The sequence below is a fragment of the Balaenoptera borealis genome (genome assembly GCF_965194805.1).
Source record: "Balaenoptera borealis genome assembly, chromosome: 4".
NCBI lineage: Eukaryota > Metazoa > Chordata > Mammalia > Artiodactyla > Balaenopteridae > Balaenoptera > Balaenoptera borealis.
Genome location: NC_138861.1, coordinates 38,459,933 through 38,482,430, shown reverse-complemented (window position 1 = coordinate 38,482,430; position 22,498 = coordinate 38,459,933). Strand labels below are relative to the sequence as shown.

Genomic DNA, 22,498 nt, shown 5'->3' with positions numbered 1-22,498 from the left:
AACGACAGGTACACACACAAAATCCTCCTTCCCGATGGACTTATACCTACAGTCTCTAAGAACATAAAGAAAACTAGGATAGTAAACTCAATAACAACAGAAATTCAGCAATTTAGAGATTTGTAACACAAAAGAGAAGTGAAATTGCCAACATTCAGATCCCAGAAAAAGAAGTATATTGAGAGGAAGAAATATTTAAAGAAATAATGACCAATTCCTCATAATTAAAGAATTTCAAAGACCTCAATCTAAAGGACTCAGAGTACCAAACAGACAAAAAGAAAATACTGTACATAAGATACCTTATTGCAAAATTTGAGAATATCAAATACAAAGAAAAAAATAAAAAGCACCCTGACAGAAAGAACAGACCATATTTTTTAAAAAGACCCAGAGTGACATCAGAGTTCTCAACAGCAAAACTGAATTCAGAACAATATTGAAGTAACATTTTTAAAGTATTGAAGGATAAGAATTTTGAGCACAGAACTGTTTATTCAAACTGCCAAACTGCCTATCAAATGTGAGGGTGTAATAAACATATTAGACATAAAAACACCCAAGGATTGCCACATAAAGAACTATAATGATAACACTTCCAAAAGACAGTTTTCAAGTATTTAAATAAAAGAAGCAATATGAGATTTTCAATGTCTATCATTGTCTTCTAAAAACTCTAGGACAAAAGAAAAGGGAAAAAAAATAACCAAAATGATCCAGAACATAGAATCTAGAAAATATCAACATAGTGGGGGTGGGTAGCCCAAAAAGGAAATGAAAGTCCATTGGATATTTATCTTATTAGAAATGGAGACAGAAACATAGTTGAGTTTAAGAAGCCAACAGATAAATAAGCTTATAAATCACAAAAACAGGATATACATTATTAGAAACAGCAGAAGAACATTTGCTTTTGTAAAGAGAAAGGAGGAAAGAAAACAAAAAGGTATCAAAATTCATTATTAAATAAAAATTATAAAATGACAGAAATCCTAACATAATGGTAATCATAATATACATAAATGGATTAAACTCATCAATTAAAAGGCAGTGATTCTCCAAATATATTTTCCCAATCCAATAATATGTTGACTATGAGAAACATGCTTACAACAAAAAGACAAAGCAAGGCTGGAAATTCAAAAAAATAAAGCTATACTAGGCAAATATAAATCAAAATACACAACGATCTTAATAAACTACACGAGAGATAAAGAGGGTCATTTTATACTGATAAAAGGACAAGATGATGGAGCAAGAAGATAAGCACCTAATGATACAGCCTCAAGCAATATATAGAACCGTAAGGAAAAACAGAAAAATCAACTATCATTATTGGAGACTTTAATACACTCCTCTCAGACAGTGTTATCAGGCAGGGAGAGAGAGAAATATCTGTAATCAACAATACAAAGCTGCTCTATTTTTTAGACACACACACACCTTGAAATAACAGAGGATAAATACTCTTCAAAACAAATGTTTTTTTAAGGATTTTATTTTATTTTTTTTTTGGCCACACCATGAGGCTTGTGAGATCTTAGTTCCCCGATCAGGGGTCGAACCTGGGCCCTGAGCAGTGAAAGCGCAGAGTCCTAACCACTGGACCACCAAAGAATTCTTAAGGAAATATTTTGAAGGATGGATATTACACATCCTCTCTTCTCAGACCAAAATTACAAAATATTTAGAACTTAATAAACGAAAGGATAGATTTTACCATTTCAATATGCTGGTAAACTAAATATGGTTAAAAAGAAAATCATAATGGAAATTAAGAAAGATTTAGAACTCGACGATAAAGACATTTCATGTCAAAATTTGTGAAACATGGCACAATAATACCAAAGAAAACTTCATAGCTCTAAAATATTGATTAGGAAACAAGATTCAGAACATTTTCTATGCCATATTTAAACAGACAATTTCCCTAAATACTGACAGTCAAAGGGTCATCATGACTGTTTAAATATTCACATTACATTTAGTCAGGGAAAACTCTCAAAACTAGAATTTACTAAAATATATTTGATTTCTTTTTTTTTTTTTTTAACTTTTTTTTTGGGTTTATTTTTTTATTTATGTATGGCTGTGTTGGGTCTTCGTTTCTGTGCGAGGGCTTTCTCTAGTTGTGGCAAGCGGGGGCCCCTCTTCATCGCAGTGCGCGGGCCTCTCACTATCACGGCCTCTCCCGTTGCAGAGCACAGGCTCCAGACGCGCAGGCTCAGCAGTTGTGGCTCACGGGCCCAGGTGCTCCGCGGCATGTGGGATCCTCCCAGACCAGGGCCCGAACCCGTGTCCCCTGCATTGGCAGGCAGATTCTCAACCACTGCACCACCAGGGAAGCCCTTGATTTCTTTTATATTTTAGTGTGCTCACTCAACAGGGATTACTTGTATACTGTAATTAGTGAACACAGGCTATTCCATAAAGTGAAAAGCTAATATTCTTAACTATTATTTTTATTATCGATTGGTATGTAACACTTTCTGGGGGAAAAAATCTCCAAAATCACAGTGGAAATCGACTAAAAAATGTGATCAGACATATAAAAACTCACTACCTAAGTACAGAGAAATAAATCTCAAGGCTAAACATGACCTAGTTTACTTTTGAGGGTGGCTTCAGCCAAAACTAGGTAGACTCTTTCCCCAGCAGGGGGCAAAAAAGCTGACGTGGTGACATTTACCCTAGCCCCCTCCACCCCTTGTGCCTGGATTCATTCTCCTGTCATTCTGCACTATAATTATCCTCCTGTCATTCTGCATTTTCTATCTTTTAAACAGGGCTGCCCAATAATAACCAATAATGTCTTGCTTAGAGTATTTCAATTTCTTCTTTGCCCACTTCGTGTGTCTGTTCTTATGATGCTACACCCAAGGAAGACTCAAGCACCAAAAATTTAGGCTTAATGTCTGAAGCTGAAGAGGGCACAGTATGTAGGGAACTGAGAAAGGCTATCCTCAAGGAAAACATGTCTGGGTACAAGTCACAGTAGTAGACTAATAGCTGTGGGAATGAAAGTGATGGGAAGAGGCTGAAATGGGAAGAGGATGATGAAATGCCACAGGAAGAGGAGAGTTTTGTTTGTTTTGCTAACTTATATAAGCCTGTTCAAAATATAACCTTTGAACTAAGCAGAAAATAGTCAGGCTGCCCTAGTTTCCATCATGTGGCAGATATTATGACATCAATAAAATCTCCTTCGAGCCATAGTGGTCTTTCTTCCTAAGGTCACCCAGGACACACAGCATACTGAAAAGGAGAAGGGTGCCTACCATCAAGAACACCGAACTCATTTCAAAGACACTCTGATGTAATTTCTACTCTGCTAAAATAAAGTCTGAATTGCTATATTTCATCATGTCAAAAACTAGTTTCTAATACTGCACTGACTAGTGTAAATTAGCATAAACCAAAATTTATGTTTTCCCTCCCCCCTGCTCAATATGCAGTTGGACTTGACGTTGTATATAAAACCTGATGCTGAACAATAAATATGGAAGTGACCTCTATAAATAAAGCTAAATCTGTCTAGGAGCTGGCGAGACGCTTCAACATATGAAACAGTAGAAGGAAAACATTCCCCCACCAATGTTCATAAGGCCAACATAACAGATGGGATGGGTGCCAACAGTGGCATTTTAAGGTTGACAGAGATCAAAGGACATAGCCACGATCCATTCTTTAATGACCCTGCGTACAGGAAAAGTAGCATGGACTAAGCGGTGCTGGTCCCTGAAATGCAGTTAATGCAAGTCAAAGTATACTACTTAACTCATGAGAAATGAGACATCATAGAACTGTCATACTGAATTGGAACACTAACCCATCTAGGAGAGCATTCTACTTTTTAACAAGGACACTCAAGAACACTTGAGTCATCCATAGCCTCACTCTTCCTACCTAAGTCTTAGAAGTACATCATAATGTCTTCTTGCTTTCAAATTACTGGGTGAGATTGCTGTAGTCAATGAAACATTCAAGGGTTCCAATGCTAAGTAAAGGAGCATGACTTCCACAACAGCTTATCACTCACTACTGCTCCAAAGGGAGGATTACAGTTCTGTCCAGTATTTTGTTTTTGCATCTGGTCCTTAGCGCTAGCGCCCCCATATTTACTGACGTGCAGATACCAGTGTGACCAGATACCCAAATTTATTGAGACTGAGGAAAACAGGAAAAGGCTACATTCCAACAACATAGAAAGACAGCCTGTCCTGCCTAGCTGGATTATCTAAGACTAGTTTTGTCCAAGTAGCCCACTCTTTGCCTGGTAAAAAAAAAAAAAAAAAGTGAACAGGCCTGTTTCTTCATAGCATACTTAGATACTCACCCAGAACCTCATGGAGTCCTATGAGCTTCTCGAACTAGAAGCTGCAGTATACACACGGAATGACTAGTGCACAACAGAGCAGTCTGTGAGCAGCATGGCTGAGAAGGGTCAGGATCAAATCCCAAACCCCACTAACACCTAACCAGCCAAAGAAAACCCAGCACTGCCTGCATAGTTTTCCATATGCTAGTCTACTTCAACTAAAATGGCCAAGGAATTGAGAGAACTTGCATTATGAGGCACTAGCAATAGTGGCATTATACAGATAAGATCTATAGAGAGAAAAAGAACCCCCCCCCCGAAAAAAAGGAATCCAAAGCAAGACAAAAAGTAAAGTCGATATATTTTTCAGGCCAGATATTTATTCTTATCCTTCTAAAAACATAAGCCAAAAGAGTTATATTATCTTGTACATTAGTTTTAATTAACTGCAAAAGTGTATGTACACACACACACACACACACACAGGCAATTCCTTTCTTTAATTAGAATAATAAAGATAGGTTAGGAAACTCAAAGTTTGACTTTAAAACTGAACTTCTAAAATTGCTAATGTAATTGGGTATCTTTCTTTAAAAAAACCAAATCCAACCTGTCCATTCAAAGGGAATTCTTCTTTGCTGTCCCCAGAGCAGTAGGTAGTAAATGACTATTAAGAGAAAACAGTTTAGGTTCTTTGATCAGAAAATCTTCTATTAGGGAAACAAAGGGGAGGGGGGTATAAGAAATTAACCCTGCCAACTGCCCATTAAGGAAAGAATGCTAATTGTATTTCTCAGCAGTGAAAGGTGCACTGAGAGACCAGTTACAATTGCCAAGTGGAAGGAAAGGTTCCTAAAGTCCCACTGACCCCAATTCTCGGCTCTGCTGCAAGTTAAAGCAATGTCATGCTGGGGGCGATGGGGCAAGATGTCCCAGTTCCTCTCATTTCATTTGGCCCTCATCAAACAAGACAAACCATGATGGGAACCATGATAAAGCTAAATAACATGCAGGTTAATGACAGTCAGTGTCTAGCTAAGAATAATTCCCTTGGGTAATATAATTTCTTTATCTGAAATCATGTCTAGGAAAGGGAAATGTGACTCTCAATAAAATAACCTCCCACCCCCAGTCCCAAAAGTCCAAAAAACAAAAGTACACATAGATATACATCCCCCCCCAGAAAACTGAATAAGAGAGAAGTCAACTCCTAAACTGTAACCTAAACTGTCACAGTAAGGCATGAAAAGATGTAATGAAATTGCCATACAATTATAAAGCAGATTTTATTTTCTACTGTCTGAAGATATTAAAAATTAAGCATAATGCCTGCCTGAAAAGCTACCGAATGGCTAAGACATGCCAAAAGTGTATGCTAGGAAATGCTGATGAGGGAATCAGCTGTGTTCTAATCGCATGACATAAAACACAGACCCCATTATAACGTTACAGCAGCAGCTAACAGGCATTAGGTTACAACTCCAGGAACCACCTCTGCGACTTACAAGGTCAATGGAAGGCTGAAGCAATTCAATTACAAAGTGAAGAAGACCAGTTCAGCTGCAATGTCAATAGAAGTCAAAGCAAATTGCTTTACTCTGTAGAGCAGAGAGCATTTTTATATCATAATCACAGCCCAGAGGCATTATTTACAGACTGAGATTTCTGCCTATATAAACAAAAAATATAACCACCATCTACGATTATCCTTAGGAACCAAAAAGTAATCAGATACTGAATCAAGCTGTCTTGCATAAACTTCTGAGGAAGCCTGACATTCTGACAGTTCAGGAAATTTAAAGCACACACCAGTCCAGCTGAGAAAGGAGGGTTGTTGGACTCCTAGCTACTTACCTATCCTCCTCCCCCATCACATCATTCTTTTCACCTGAACAATGTAAATTATTATCAACTGCCAGTTTAAGATAGCAACCAATAAACTTATTAAGCTGGACAAAAATAACCAAAAACAAAAGACTAAGTTACATTTTCTTGGAAAGTATACCACATAGGAAAATATATTTGAAGCCCTCTATTTTACACATCAGGCCCTCAGGAAAATCTAAGCTAAAATTGAGTAGTTACTAAATATTGGGTGGTTTACAGCCATTAAATCATTTGTTCTTCGCAAAAACCATGTGGAAGTTTACTGACCCAAACTCATGAGGCTTCGAGGGGAATTTGCCTAGATCATACAAGACAGTAAGAAGAGAACAGGAATTCAAATCCAGGTTAGGTTAAATCCAAATGGAACCACAAATAAGTCTACTAGTCAATAAAACTCTTTTGTGGCCTAAGTATTTCCAGTGATAGTGATCCCCAAAATGCTAGGACAATGTGCCTTTGAGAGCAGCCCAGGTAGAAGGTGAAAGACGCATTAAATCCAACAGGAAAACGCTAAGCAGTGACCGCTCCCTATTCTCAATGAAGTGCCAATGAAATTTCTCCAGGTCAACTCATGCTAGCGGGACTCCATATGCTTTTTTCTCGGGCTCTGCTTCATTCTTTCTACTTCAAAATCTTCAATTTACACCCAACATGCCAAATAACAAGCACAACTTGCATCAGTTTTAGGCTGAAACTTTTGTAACTTAAATACACACACTTGTATGCATGATGCATGTGTGTATATGTGCATTTATATATGTGTATATATGTACACGTGTATAACAAGGAAAAAGAAATACAGATATGTTTAAAGAAGAAAATCATCATTCTCTCACTTCCTAAGGAGAAAACCACTGTCATAACTGATTAATATTCTTCCAGATTTATTGCTATGCTTATACATTTATTCACATAGTTTTCCCTTTAGAAGTGAGGCTATTCTGATATTCTGTTTTATAACTTACTTTAGTCATTCAAAATCACACCATGTGTATTATTTCTGTGGACACATTTCTGTGATCCTTGGAAGGCTAGAAGCCTGTGTGTGATTACTGAGGACCTGTATCATCTGCTTGTGTTTGGCTGTAGAACAAGGCCTTTAGGAGCACACCCACACAACAGAACACACAGAATACTATACAGCAGTGAAAAAGGAGAGGGCACTCTCTTTGTATTGATATGAAAACAATACCAGATATAAAGTTTTTTTAAAATACGGTGCACAACTAGCTTTTGAGCACACAGGGGATATATAAAAATCTATATTCATCTCTGCTTATATGTACATGAAGGATTCTAGAAGGAAAAATAAGAAACTATAGGTTGAACCAAGTCAAACTGCTGCTATTCAATCAGTTTTGACACAGACAAACAGCAGAGCAGTTTCATGTGATACGACCCTCTTAATAACAGTGGCCAGCAATCCAATTTGGAATTTTAACTTTGAAAGGCTTTAAGAAACTATAGGTTGAAATGACATGTAAATGAAAAAACATTTGAAATTGCCGATATTAGATAACTTTGGAACTGAGAGCTGGCCCTCTGACATGGCTCAATCTATTAATAGCAGTGGTTACAGATTTGGTTTGCAGGGACTGAGTTGATGGGTTTGAATGGAGACTTTTCACTTTACCGCAACAAACGTAAGACCAGATATTTGTTCAATTAGGTAAATGGGTATATACATCATGATAAAATAAATATAATACTGAAATAAAATGATTGCTTTTCCTTCTCCTTGCCCATAAAAATGAGCGTCCCCCTTTCTCTTAGAGGACCCATTTTTGTTACAGTGTATTGTGTCCCAGGTTTAAATCCATCCTCATCTCTGGCCCTTTCTTCTCCTTCATCTCCTTCATCTCCTTCATCAAAACCATCACTCTGATTCCTTTACAACAAAACTAGCCACTGTTTTTAATGGAAAAACTAAGAATCACTCTTAAAATTAAAAAAAAAATAAATCAATGTATTGTTTGAAAGGCACATGACATCTCTGAAAAGACTGGCCATGGAAAACTCCAGAGAAGAGAAGACCATTTGCTGAGGCACTTGAGCAGAGTGGTAAGGAGCCCAGACTCTGGAATGGGACTGGTTAATCCGGGCTTTGTCACTCACTAGCCGGGAGACTCAGGTGAGCTACTGACCTTCTCTGAGCCTCAGTTTCCCCAATTATAAAATACGGATAATAATACTATCGATAGGATTGTTATGAGGATTACCTAAGTTTAATAAATATTGCTAACAACAGTAGCTGGCATATAGTATGGTATCTGTAACTGTGCACTATTATTACCCTCCAAATTTTGTATCCTGTTCTCGCATTAACTATTAAAATTTTTAAGAAAAAGAGCCCACCTTTAAAATAACTAAGATACTAACCAGAGACTTAAAGAGTCACTATTTCTATTCTGACCCAAAGAGAAAAATAAAACCACAGCCATCATCACAATTCAAGCTCAAAGACTCATGTTGCTGAGTTCAGAGAATAAATATTAGTACATGGAAAATGTCAGCCGTATAATTCACCATAATAGGCTTGAAGATTTTTTTTTCCCATCCAAGGTTGACATTGGACTCCTTCTAAATACTGCCTAGAAGACACACAAGAATGCCATGCCAAGCAGAATGAGCATTTAGAAGGAGCCAGACTGCAAAGTTGCGACCCAGAGTTCATAAAAGGCAAGGAGAGACAACTAGTTACAGGAGTAGCCTTCACAGTTGACTCAATCTCGCATCATTTCTTTTTCCTCAACAGCTGGGAAGGATTCAGTAAGTACAAATAAACTGGCCACAGGTTTGTTTGGTTATATTAACTGTAGACAGCACTCTTATCTCCTGGTAATTTTTTATCATGGTCCATAAGAGTTTTCTGAGTAATAACAATTGCTTGGAATTGGCCACACTGAGATAATACCTTCCCCTTCAAGATTTCTCCTCATCTTCCTAGCTACCAAAGGAAACGTTTCAAATCAGTCACTCCTGACAGCCTTAAAAATTCTATTTCATTCAGGATAAACAATACTTCGGTTGGTTTGAAAAGATGTTTCTTAGACAGCCCGGCTACCTCCTACGTTGTTAAGTGTTTCAAAGAGGGCTATAAAGAGAGTGACAGCTGCTTGAATTCAGAACTAGAAATTAAAATAAAAGCTATTAGAAGTGAAGAAAAAACCCACACCACACGGAGACAAGCTTTAAAGAATTTTTCTCTCTTCTATAAATTCTAGTTACCTGCCATGAACTTTTTTAAGGCGTTAAATAAGACTTTTTTTCTTCCCCCTCCAGAGAGAGGGGGAAATGTTCATCCCACACAGGAGCATAGTTAAGATTATAGAGGAAGTCATACAAGAAGGTGCCTCGTGCTTTGTCAATAACATTAGGGGGGCTGAGCTTTGAGGAGGCGTCTGGGGAGACGCCCGTGCAGGGGAAGCAGCAGGCATGATCTATGGGCAGGTCACAACTCAATCACAGCCCTGACATTTCTGGCTGCCTTTTCCAACCCATTGATCTCATCACGGTAAAAGTGAGAAATAATCTGTCGACAGAGCCTGTCACTGGATTCAAGCCCGGTCTTAGATTTAACTTCACAACAAAGTAATTCCATGCCAAGGAATCATGACTTTGCTCAGAGGAGGTGGCAAGATGGCTCGGCCCTTGGAAAGTTATTAGCCAGAATCTACCCATGAAGCATCACGCAAAAAAATGGTAAGAATCGAGAGAAGATTACCAAGCATAAGACAAAGATCTGCTTGCGGCCTGTTACTTGGGTCGATTATTAATCTCTGCAAGCTGATCAGATATGTCTATAAGGAAATGTCAATAGCTGTAGAAGGTCTCTGAAAATCCACATCAACAATGGTTTACAGTGATTCTTCTCTCACATAAGTGTCCTGATACAATTTGAGGGAGGACGGGGTAGTAACAATTCACTTACAAACGCATGTTTTCATGAAGGTCATTTCTTTTTTTTTTTTTTTTTATTGGAGCACAGTTGATTAACAATGTTGTGTTAGTTTCAGGTATACAGCAAAGTGATTCAGTTATACATACACATGTATCTATTCTTTTTCAAATTCTTTTCCCATTTAGGTTATTACAGAATACTGAGCAGAGATGTCTGTGATATACAGTAGGTCCTTGTTGGTTATCTATTTGAAATATAGCAGTGTGTACATGTCAATCCCAAACTCCCAATCTACCCCTGTAAAGATACTCTCTTGGGAACTGAGATTAGAGAGTGCATAGTTGCCGTGACTGTCAGCTCTCCATCCTTGACTTCTACAGAAATAAACATCTTTGAGTATGGTGGGGGCCGCCCATCCTTTACAGAAGCCTGTGACTGAATGGATATAAGTCTGCGAGGTAAAGTAGGAGAAAACTGAGCTCTACATTGTTCATAATTATGAGACTAATCTTTCTCTAAGAAGACATAACGTTTCAGTCATTACTTAACATTTCTCTGTCCACTGGCTTTCCACATACACTATTTATACCAAACTTATTTTCTAAACAAGTTACATATAACAATATGTACTGAAGACACTAACGAGATGAGATGATTTCTTCCTTTTGATGGAAAGATGGTCTAAAGATATATATTAAAAAAAAGCCTCAGGGCTTCCCTGGTGGCGCAGTGGTTGAGAATCTGCCTGCCAATGCAGGGAACACGGGTTCGAGCCCTGGTCTGGGAAGATCCCACATGCCACAGAGCAACTGGGCCCGTGAGCCACAACTACTGAGCCTGCGCGTCTGGAGCCTGTGCTCTGCAACAAGAGGCCACGACAGTGAGAGGCCCGCGCACCGTGATGAAGAGTGGCCCCCGCTTGCCGCAACTAGAGAAAGCCCTCGCACAGAAACGAAGACCCAACACACCCAAAAATAAATAAATTAAAAAAAAAAAAAAAGCCTCAGGACAAAACTAAGACATAAACACAAGGAAAAGATTTACCTATGAGCTTACAATGAGGCTGATGACCTCTGTGTTGATTAGCTGCCTTCATCCTCCACACCTGGTCAGTGGAGACATTCCCAACAACTTGCTTTAACATTTCTACCGGATATCCATTTTATTTTCAATTCCTAGTGCTGACTCAAGCCCACATCCACCTAAGCTTAAATTACTTAACCAGCCTTTTACCATGGCCTTCTTGACTCCTACAAGACAGATTTGTCCCACCCTGATTTTACAGACTGATGCATATCAGGATAGGCTCTTCCTTTAAGAAAGGAGGAAAAGGGTCCTGCTTTATTGTTAACCCACCTCCCCTTCGACAGTTGTATTTTCACTTTTTTGCTTATAAAGCTCTGCATCCTCGTCATGTTCTCTACCACACTGTAGGACTACAATAATACATGTTCAACAAAATGTGCTCCAGTTAGCACATCTGGGATCCAAGTGGGAAAGTGCCAACCTAACGATACCCAAGTAAGAACTACCCTAAAATAATATTAAATCCTGCCAATTGGCTTGCAAGATGATTTTGTTTTCAACTCTTTATAAGTCATATCTTTTCTGTTGTCTAAATAAACAAACTGCTATACCATGTACAAAAGAAGACAGGCAAAGAATACCTAATTACCAAAGAAGATACAAATAAAACTAGTCCTGTGAATGTCTAGTTGTGTTTAAAATTAGAGCTAGCATAAAGGAAGAATGGGAGAGCTTAGTCAAAATTCAGATGATAATCTTCTTCTCACTCACCAAACCTTCCTTTAAAATGTTTCTTCTGCCTTGAAGAGAAAATAGCAAAGAATATACCTCATACAGCCTCATGAACTTTCCTTGTATATGGGGACAAACACAACAGTCTCTCTTTATATAAAAAGGTACTAAGGGTCCGGGACCCAGCCCCGTCCACCAGACATTGCACCAGCAGCCACATTCCCACCACAAGAGGGCACATGCAGCCCACATAGGGGACACTCCCTGAATGCCTGGCTCTGGTGGCCAGTCAGGAATGCACTTCTGAGCCCCACAGGGCATCTCCTAAATGAGGCCATTCCTTCAATTCTGGAGAGAGAGCTGATTTACCTAATACATAGAAACAAACACAAAATGAGGCAAAATGAGGAGACAAGGGAATATGTTCCAACAAAAGAAAAAGACAAAGCCTCAGAAAAAGAACAAAAGGAAGCAAAGATAAGCAATCTACCCGTCACAGAGTTCAAATTAATAGTCATAAAGGTACTCACTGAACTTGGGAGAATAGATGAACACAATGAGAACTTCAGCAAAGAGACAGAAAATATAAGCAAGTACTAAACAGAAGTTATAACTGAACTGAAAAATACACTGCAGGGGCTCATCAGCAGACTAAATGAGGCAGGAGGATGAATCAGCAAGCTGGAAGAGAAAACAATAGGACTCACTCAGACAGAGCAGTAAAAAGAAAAAAAAATTAAGTGAACATAACTTAAGGGACCTTTGAGACAACAAGAAGAATAATATTTATATTACAGGGGTCCCAGAAGGAGAAGAAGGAGAGAAAGGGCCAGAAAACTTATTTGAAGAAATAGTGGCTGTAAACTTCCCTAATCTGTGGAAAGAAAGAGACATCCAGGTCCAGGAAGCCCAAAGAGTTCCAAGCAAGATGAAACCAAAAAGACACACACCAAGACATATTATAATTAAAATGGTAAAAGTTAAGGATAAAGAGACAATCCTAAAAGCAGCAACAGAAAAACAACTTGTTACATACAAGAAAAACCCCATAAGGCTATCAGCAAATTTTTCAGCAGAAACTTTACAGTCCAGAAGGGAGTGACACAACATATTCAAAGTGCTGAAAGAAAAAACTTCCAACCAAGAATTCTGTACCCACAAAGTTATCATTCAGAATTGAAGGAGAGATTAAGAGTTTCCCAGATAAGCTAAAGCTAAAGGAGTTTATCACCACTAAACCAGCCCTACAAGAAATGCTAAAGTGACTTCTTTAAGCTGAAAAGAAATGGCACTAATAATGAGAAAACACATAAAAGTAAAAACATCACTGGAAAAGGTAAATATATAATACAGGTAGTGAAACCACTTAAAATGCAAACATGAAGGTTAAAAGACAAAAGTAGTAAACTTAACTAAAATTAAAATAATTAGTTAAAAGATGCACAAAATGAGATGTAAAATGTGTCATCAAAGGTATAAAATGTGATGGGGGGAGTAAAAAGATAAATTTGGACACATTCCAAAGCTTTAAGAGGGTACCAACTTAAAATGGGCTACTATTTACATAAGATGTTATATGTAAACCTCATTGAAACCACAAGGAAAAAAACCTACAGTAAACACACAAAAGAAAATGACAAAGGAATGTAAGCATAACACACACACACATGTGCGCGCGCACACACAAAAACCCACCAAGACACAAAGGAAGCAAGAAAGAGAAGAAAGGAACAGAGAAGAACTACAAAAACAGCCAGGAAACAATTAACATAATGGCAATAAGTACATACCTGTTAATAATTACTTTAAATGTAAATAGACTAAATTTGCCCATCAAAGGCAGAATGGCTGAATGGAGAGAGACTCACTTCAGAAGAAAGAGTACACAGGGTCTCAAAGTGAAGGGACTTAAAAAGACACTCCATGCAAATGGAAATGAAAGAAAGCTGGAGAAACTACACTCATATCAGACAAAATGGATTTTAAAACAAAGACTGTAATAAAAGACAAAGAAGGGCATTACATAATGATAAAGGGGTCAATACAGCAAGAAGATATAAGATTTATAAATGTATATGCACCCAGCAGAGGAGCACCAAGATATAGGAAAGTAAATATTAATGGACATAAAGAGATATTAAAGGCAATACAATAATAGTGGGGGACTTTAACACCTCACTTATATCAATGGATAGATCATCCAGACAGAAAATCAATATGGAAACACTGAATTTAAACAACACATCAGACCAAATGGACTTAATAGATATATACAAATACAGAATATTCCATCCAAAAGCAGAATACACACTCTTTTCAAGTGCATATGGAACATTCTCCAAGACAGATTACATGTTAGGTCTCTAAACAAGTCTCAAGAAGACTGAAATCATATCAAGCATTTTCTCCAACCACAATGGTATGAAACTAGAAATCGATCACAAGAAACAAAAGGAAAAACCACAATAACATGGAGATAAGCCAACATGCTACTGAGCAACCAATGGCTCATTGAAGAAATCAAAGGAGAAATTAAAAAATACCAAGAGATAAATAAAAACAAATACGACATGCCAAAATCAACAAGATGTAGCAAAGAAAGTTCATAGCAATACAGGCCTACTTCAAGAAACAAGAAAAACTCCAAATAAACAACATAACTTCACACCCAAAGGAACTGAAAAAAGAAGAACAACGTCATCCAAAATTAGTAGAAGGAAGGAAATAATCAAGAGTGGAAATAAATGAAAGAGATTAAAACAACAATAGAAAAGATCAATGAAACTACGATCTGGTTCTCTGAAAACACAAAATTGACAAGCCTTTAGCTAGATTCACCAAGGGAAAAAAAGAGAGGGCTTAACTAAATAAAATCAGAGATCAAAGACGGGAAGTAACAACCAGAGAAATACAAAGAATCATAAGAAACTACAGACAATTACAAGCTAACAAATTGGACAATCTAGAAGAAGTGCATCAATTTCTAGAAACACACAATCTTCAAAACTGAATCATGAAGAAACAGAAAATCTGAATAGACTGATTACTAGTAAGGAGGTTGAAACAGTAATCCAAAAATCTCCCAACAAACAAAAGCCCAGGCAGATGGCTTCACTGGTGAATTCTACAAAACACTCAAAGATTTAATACCTATCCTTCTCAAACTCTTCCAAAAAAACTGAAGAAGAGAGAAATCTTCCAAACATATTTTATGAAGCCAGCATTACCCTGATGCCAAAACCAAACAAGAACACCACAAAAATAGAAAATTACAAGCCAATATCCTTGATGAACATAGATGAAAAAAATCCTCAACAAAATATTAGCAAACAAAATCCAATGATACATTAAATACATTAAGAGGATCTTACATCATGATCAAGTGGGATTTATTCCAGGGATGTAAGATTGGTTCAACATCCATAAATCAATCAACATGATACATCACATCAACAAAATTAAGGATAAAAACCATATGATCATCTCAACAGATGCCAAAAAAGCATTTCACAAAATTCAAAACTCTCAACAAAGTTGGTATAGAGGACATGTACCTTTACATAATTGAGGCCATATATGACAAACCCCCAGCTAACATCATATCCTAACAGTGAAAAGCTAAAAGCTTGTCCTGTAAGATGAGGAAAAAGACAAGGATGCCAACTCTCGCCTTACGTTTATTCAACATAGTACTGAAAGTCCTAGCCACAACAATTAGGTAAGAAAAAGAAATAAAAGACATCCAAACCAGAAAGGAAGAAGTAAAACTGTCACTACCCACAGATGACATGATACCATATAGAGAAAACCCTAAAGCCTCCACCAAAAAAACAGAATAAATGAATTCATTCAAGTTGCAGGATACAAAATCAATATACAGAAATCTGTGGCATTTATATACACTAATAGCAAACTACCAGAAACAGAAACTAAGAAAACAATCCCATTTACAATTGCAACAAAAAGAATGAAATACCTGGAAATCAATTTAACCAAGGAGGTGAAAGACCTGTAAACTGAAAATTATAAGGCACTGGAAAGAAACTGAAGAAAACACAAATACATGGAAAGATATTCCATGCTCATGGATTAGAAGAATTTATATTGCTAAAATATCCATGCTCTCTACAGATTCAATGAAATCCCTATCAAAATGCCAATGGCATATTTCACAGAAGCAGAACAAATAATTCCAAAAATTGTATGGAACCACAAAAGACCCCAAATGGCCAAAACAATCTTGAGAAAGAACAACAAAACTGGAGGTATTACACTCCTTGTCTTCCAACTATACTACAAAGCTATAGTAATCTAAACAGTGTGGTACTGGAACAAAAACAGACACACAGATCAATAGAACAGAATGAGAGTCCAGAAATAAACCTTCACATACATGGATAATTAAATTATGACAAAGGAGCAAATAACATACAATAGAGAATGACAGTCTCTTCAATAAACGGCATTTGGAAAACTGGACAGCAACATGCAAAAGAATGAAACTAGACCACTATCTTACACCACACACAAAAATCAACTCAAAATGGATTAAACACTTGAATGTAAGAGCTGAAACCATAAAATTCCTAGAAGAAAACAGAGGTGGTAACATCACTGACATCGGTCTTGGCTATGTTTTTGTGGATCTGACTTCAAAGGCAAGGGAAACAAAAGGAAAAATAAACAAATGAGACTACATCAAACTAAAAAGCTTCTGCACAGTGAAGGAAACCATCAACCAAATGAAAAGGCAACCTACTGAATGGGAGATGATATTAGCAAATCACATATCCAATAAGGCATTAATATCTAAAAATATCAAAATATATAAAGAAATCATACAACTTAACAACAAAAGCAAAAAAAAATAAATTACACAACCCAACTGAAAAATGGTCAGAGGATGTGAACAGACGTTTTCCAAAAGAACACACAGAGATGGCCAAAAGACTCATGAAAAGGTGTTCAATATCATCCATTGTTAGGAAAATGCAAATCAAAACCACAATGAGCTATCACCTCATACCTGTTAGAATGGCTATTAACAAAGACAATAAATAACAAATGCTGGAGAGGATGTGGAGAAAAGGGAACCCTAGTACACCGTTTCTGGAAATGTAACTTGGTACAGCCACTAGGGAAAACAGAAAACAGTATGGAGGTTCCTCAAAGAGTTAAGAAGAGAAGTACCATATAACCCAGCTATTCCTCTTCTGGGTATTTATCCAAAGAACACAAAAACATTAATTCGAAAAGACACACGCACCCCAATTTTCACTGCAGCATTATTTACAATAGTCAAGATATGGAAACAATGTAAGTGTCCATCAATAGATGAATATATATATGTGTACCATACATATTGCATATGTATGCATGCAACTCAACCATGACAAAGAATGAAATCTTGATATTTGTGACAGCATAGATGGACGTTGGAGGTATTTTGCTATGTGAAGTAAGTCAGAGAGAGAAAGACAAATACCATATGATTTCACTCACATCTGAAATCTTAAAAAACAAAACAAATGAACAAAATAAAACAAACACATAGATACAGGGAACAGATTAGTGGTTACCAGAGAGGAAGAGGGTTGGGGAGTGGATGAAAGGGGTAAAAGGGGTCAGGTGTATGGTGATGGCTGATAACTAGACCTGTGGCGGCGATCACTGTGTAGTGTATACAGATGTCAAATTATAAATGCTGTACACCTGAAACTTATATAATTAAAAAAAGAGGTAGGAAGGACATAAATTTGGAGTGGGCAGGTATAAACAAAAACACAACATACACTAAACTTTTTTAGAGTTACTTTACTACCACTTCTAAGGAAATGAAAACACAGAAAGATAACCTGAGAATGAAATAAAAGGAAGTCTTTGATTTTTGCATCTTCTTTTTAGCACTTAGCAGCCTACCTCATATTTTGCTATTTCCCAACAATTGATGTTGCCAAATCTACTCAGCTTTGAGGTTTGTGAGACTATTAAATGCTATATGAAAATGAACGATATGGCTTCTACAAAATAATAAAAAGAATTTCAGAAAAAATTTAACAGCTGCTCTATTTAAAGAAATCTAGCTAGATAATATATCCATTTCAGTTCATCTTAATCATCAACGGAGATCTTTAAGCAAGTAACTAGAATTTTAAAGTCTTCTGAAAATGACAAGTTTAATACCATTAAATCACATGTTAAAAAGGAAAATAAATGAGCATTGTGTATGCAGTATGGCTAAATGTGCCAATGCCAATTAAAGCCTTTGTTAAAGTAAAGATACTAAGTGTCTTTAATTAAACTTGGGGGGCGGGGTTGAAAAAAACACAATAAAAACGATGTCTAACCAGCAGAGGGTGTCTCTCCTATTTCACACCAGCTAAGCTAGGATTCTCCACTTCTAGGTGTATCCTACTTCAGCTCATGCTAACAGGCTTGCTGACTGCTAATAACGACTTTCTGATCTGCCTAATGCTGAACTGAAACCAATTCTGAGTGTTTTCCAGGGTTGCCTGTTGGGTCCATCGTATGGTTTCGTACCCTACTCAATGCAGAAGAAGAAATAACATACCACAAAACCACTTCACTCAAATACCAAATCTGTGACCAAATCATACAGCTGAAGAAAATCTCCAGTCATCCAAACTAGTTCCTTGAATCTTGGCAAATAATCTACCTAACTTTAAACAAAAATAATTTGTCCTGGATTTTATTAAGTCAAATTTAACTTGTACTACAGTGAATAAATGGGGGGAGGGGAAAGGTGGAAACATATTTGCATTTAAACCTTCTATCAGACTCATAATAAACTAAAAAATTTGGAAAAATCATCAACCAAAGTTGGCTAATAATGCATACCTTAACCAAAACTAGATAAACATGGGAAGTGACTCAACTACCATCAATAAGAAAAAGTACATAAAAAGATTAAACTTTTGAAAATTTCAAATAGAGTTGACAATTAGATGACTCGGGCTACTGAAAAACATTTAAGTCCTGGTGATAAGAAGAGATTTTTTTTTTTTTTTGAAAGGGTAGAGTTTTCAATGTGCTAAGTAATAATCAATAACATAGCCTTTTAATATCCTTTCCCTGTATGCTTCCTTTCAAAAGCATTTTCACCACCTCTTCATTTATTTCTTTTTTTAGAATATGCAAAATATGGATCCCACTTTGTTCTCCCTGAAATAATTATTTTTCACACAACTTGAGTTTCACTAAAGCTTAGCTACAAATAATTGGTGGGGGGCGGGGGGGGAGCGGAGAGGATAAATAACAGGTTTTAATTGCTTTATCTTATGACCTGTAAGATAAAACAAAATCACCCCATGACCAAAATCATGGGCTTTTCTGATTCTAACAACTTCCAAAAAAATCAAAGGCTGCAATCCAGAAGGATCAATGTAAAGTTATAAAAAGACAAAATGTAGAATAAAACATCATATAGACGGTGAACATAAAAACAGACTATAGGAATTAAATGTTTGTCCATCTTCTTTTTTCCCTTATAATTAAAGAGTTTTAAAGAATTTTTATATGGCCTAAAAATTAGGAGAGCTATGATTGCACACCATTTTGAGTATTTCCATAAAAGATGTGCTAAATACCACTTCAGCAGCTTCTTACCCATTAATAATAATCATTCAGCAACCCAATGATCAGAAGATTAGTAAACTATGTACACATGACTGGATATTCTGATTCAATTCCTAAAAGTACCCCCCAAAGTAGATGTGATTCCCTCTTTGGTCATTTCCTTTATGAAACAGAGTCAATTCAGTTTTGCTCAAGGGCCGATGAGCCCAAGTACGTATTGTTTTACGTCGCCTTGATTTTGCTCCCATCCTACTTTCCAACATTTGCCTCGTTCACTAATTTTTTAACACTTCCACCAGAGGACAAGTGAGATATAAGACAAGGCGCAATTCAAACCAGTCAGCTTTACTCCTTATTAGCAACTCTGTTGAGAGAGTGAACACGAGAAAGGAGAGAGAGAATAAGAAGTTGGCTGGGCTCAGAAGCTGAAACTAAGGGCTAAAAGGAAGCTCTGAAAGTACAAGTTGACTTTAATAAATCATGCCCTTTCTCTGGAAAATGAGGACCTGATTGTAAAACTAACGTGTGTGTGTGTGTGTGTGTGTGTGTATATGTAATATATTATATAAGTGTTTATTTATATATATATATATACACACACACACACACACACACACCACAGGAGGCATTCTGAGTCCTCCTGTACAGACCCCCTGAGAGTTAGTTAAAGACAGGTGTCACCTACTTGCATGGGTCTTTGGATATTAGCTATGTGACATTTCATTATACCGCTGCTTATGATGGAGGTACTGTATGTTTCTATCTTCATTTCCTCCTTCCCTTTGACAATCACCTCACACCTCCAAACCAATAAAACCTTGGTAGTTTCGAGCTTATTTTCCATGCCAATAACTACGTGATTACAAATTAGCAACTGGGGTCTCGCCATGGCTCACAGCCTTGTTTTGTAGGGATCAGTGTTTAAAATTCCAATTTCTAGGCTCCGGTAAAAACGAGGCAATCTGGCAATACTGAGTCAAGGTGGCCACGTGACAACAGAGAGCTGGAACGGGGTGGCTTGGATGGAAAGTAAGGACTTCCACTGGTCAGAGTCCCACTGCAGCTCGGCCCACTCAGCCGAGCCCCCGACCGTGGTCCATTTGCCACCCCGCTGCAGGATGAGACACCTGCCTTACAAGAAAGTCAGAAAACCGGGTGGTGCAGAAGCACAGACCCCAGCGCCACAGGGACCCGTGCCTTTGATCTCAATGCATTTAACATCAGACTCCAATGTGCTCCTCTCATGAAAGATCTACTTTCATTTTAGTTCCTCTTCCATTTGTCTCGGGGTTATGTAACCTCACAGGAGGTCACACAAGTCTCCCCAAAAAGAAATTTTAGCTGTCTTTTCAAAGTAAAAAAAAAAGAACCGTGAATAACAAAGACAAACACAAAACTGAAATGTGCATTCTCTCCCTGACAAGGAAAGCTTTACCCTCCCTGTTAATCTCAAAAATCATAATCTTAAGGGGAAAAGAAGTTAAAATCCAAAGGATGGAAAACCATGGCCCGCCCTGGGGACATAGACTTTGCCATATTCTCAACAGACTGTCAAGAAGAAACATGTAATTAACATCTTACCATCTTCCAGTTCAAGACAAAGATTATATACAGCCACGGGTCTCTTAGTCCTCTGGCCCTGTCTCTTCGATTGCCTTGGTGGAGCATTTGGGGGTGACGCTGACAGGGTGACTGGGTCAGGCAGTGTGGCATCAGGCAGGGTCCTAAAAATCTGCCATCAAAACATGAAGGACATTAATTGTTTTCCATGAACAGAAACCTGGGTTTTGCAACAGTATACCAGTACCGAACACCATCTGGAGTTCATCCAAAAGGGACTGCTGGGGCCAAAAATCCATGCCTTCAAATTTTAGGTTATTAAGTCATCAGTCTTTATTTTTTAACAGAGATTTCAAAATAAAATTTCTCATTAAAATTAAGTAAAAGCAGCATCAAATCATTATATTTCAAGATACATTCATGCCCAAACTAAACAAGTATAACCATCTTCACCAGATGTAGACAATACCACAGCTCTTCATCCACAAAGGAAGTAATCGGGATAAAACATTAAAAACAAATATCCCATTCAATTTCACACAGAGTTATATTTATGCCAAAATGCTAGTCTCAATTTTTTTTTTCAGACTACATAAACAGAAACATATGATCGCAGATATTTTTTACACATTTAAAAATAGCCTGTGCTTTACGAAATTACCTTTCGGATTCCCACGAGCATTTTTCAGAAAACGCTTTGTAGATTTTACCAATTTGTTTAATACCTTCCAACTTCTCTTAAATATTTCCCTTCCATTTATGCAATCTAGAGTATCAGCACCTTGATTATCTTCAGTGTCATTCATCTATCAGCAATAACAACATTAATTAAAATGTGCTGCTTCTTTGCTTAGCCATATTTTTTTTCTCTTGAGAAAAGCAAACTGTGCCATAAAGGGAAGCATATCACACAGAGGTGATTTATAATAAAATTTTCATAGCTGCCAAGACCTGAGTTCGGAAGCTTCCTGTCCCCAACAACACTGGAGTCCCTTCAGCCCTCAAAGAAGTCATAACATAAAATATTTAGACATCACCCCGACACTGTATCTCCAGAGGGCTGGTGTTCTAAAGGTAGATGCTCAAAGAAAGCCAGCTAGCATTAAACAAACCGTAAACATAAAACTCACAATAAAAGGCACTGTGTGAAAGCCCCACTGTTACAAGGAGATTATTATTTATGTATATGAATAAAAACAGACACATGACCTGTGTGTACAAGTGAACGTATCGCATATATGTATCACATTTAATAGCTAACAAACGTGTCAGAATTATATTCACAGTCTAAAAGTTCTCACCTAAAAACTATTATATACCAACAGAAATAAACAATTTCAACAGAGCATTAGCTTTATAGTACCATACTGCCCCCTCATGTGTAAACGGAATAAAAAATGGTTTAAATTACTGTGGACAAATATTCACTAGTGAAAAGTTAATTTTGTGCTCCAACTGGTAACCTGCTAATACCATAT

General features: G+C 37.2%; 1 protein-coding gene across 8 annotated transcripts in view; it reads right to left on the bottom strand.

The window, feature by feature from the left end:
* The window catches only part of ARHGAP10 (Rho GTPase activating protein 10), a 335,488-nt gene that overhangs the window by 32,444 nt on the left and 280,546 nt on the right, over positions 1-22,498 (bottom strand). For 7 of the 8 annotated variants that reach the window (XR_014243606.1, XM_082388998.1, XM_082388999.1 and 4 more), the window contains one exon: positions 21,042-21,192. The exons of the other annotated variant lie outside the window; for it this stretch is intronic. Coding sequence is in view for 6 of the 7 variants with exons in the window: in XM_082388998.1 (XP_082245124.1) it covers positions 21,042-21,192 (151 nt within the window). In the remaining variant the exon portion in view is untranslated. The remainder of the gene's footprint in view (positions 1-21,041; positions 21,193-22,498) is intronic. 8 annotated transcript variants of the gene reach the window in all.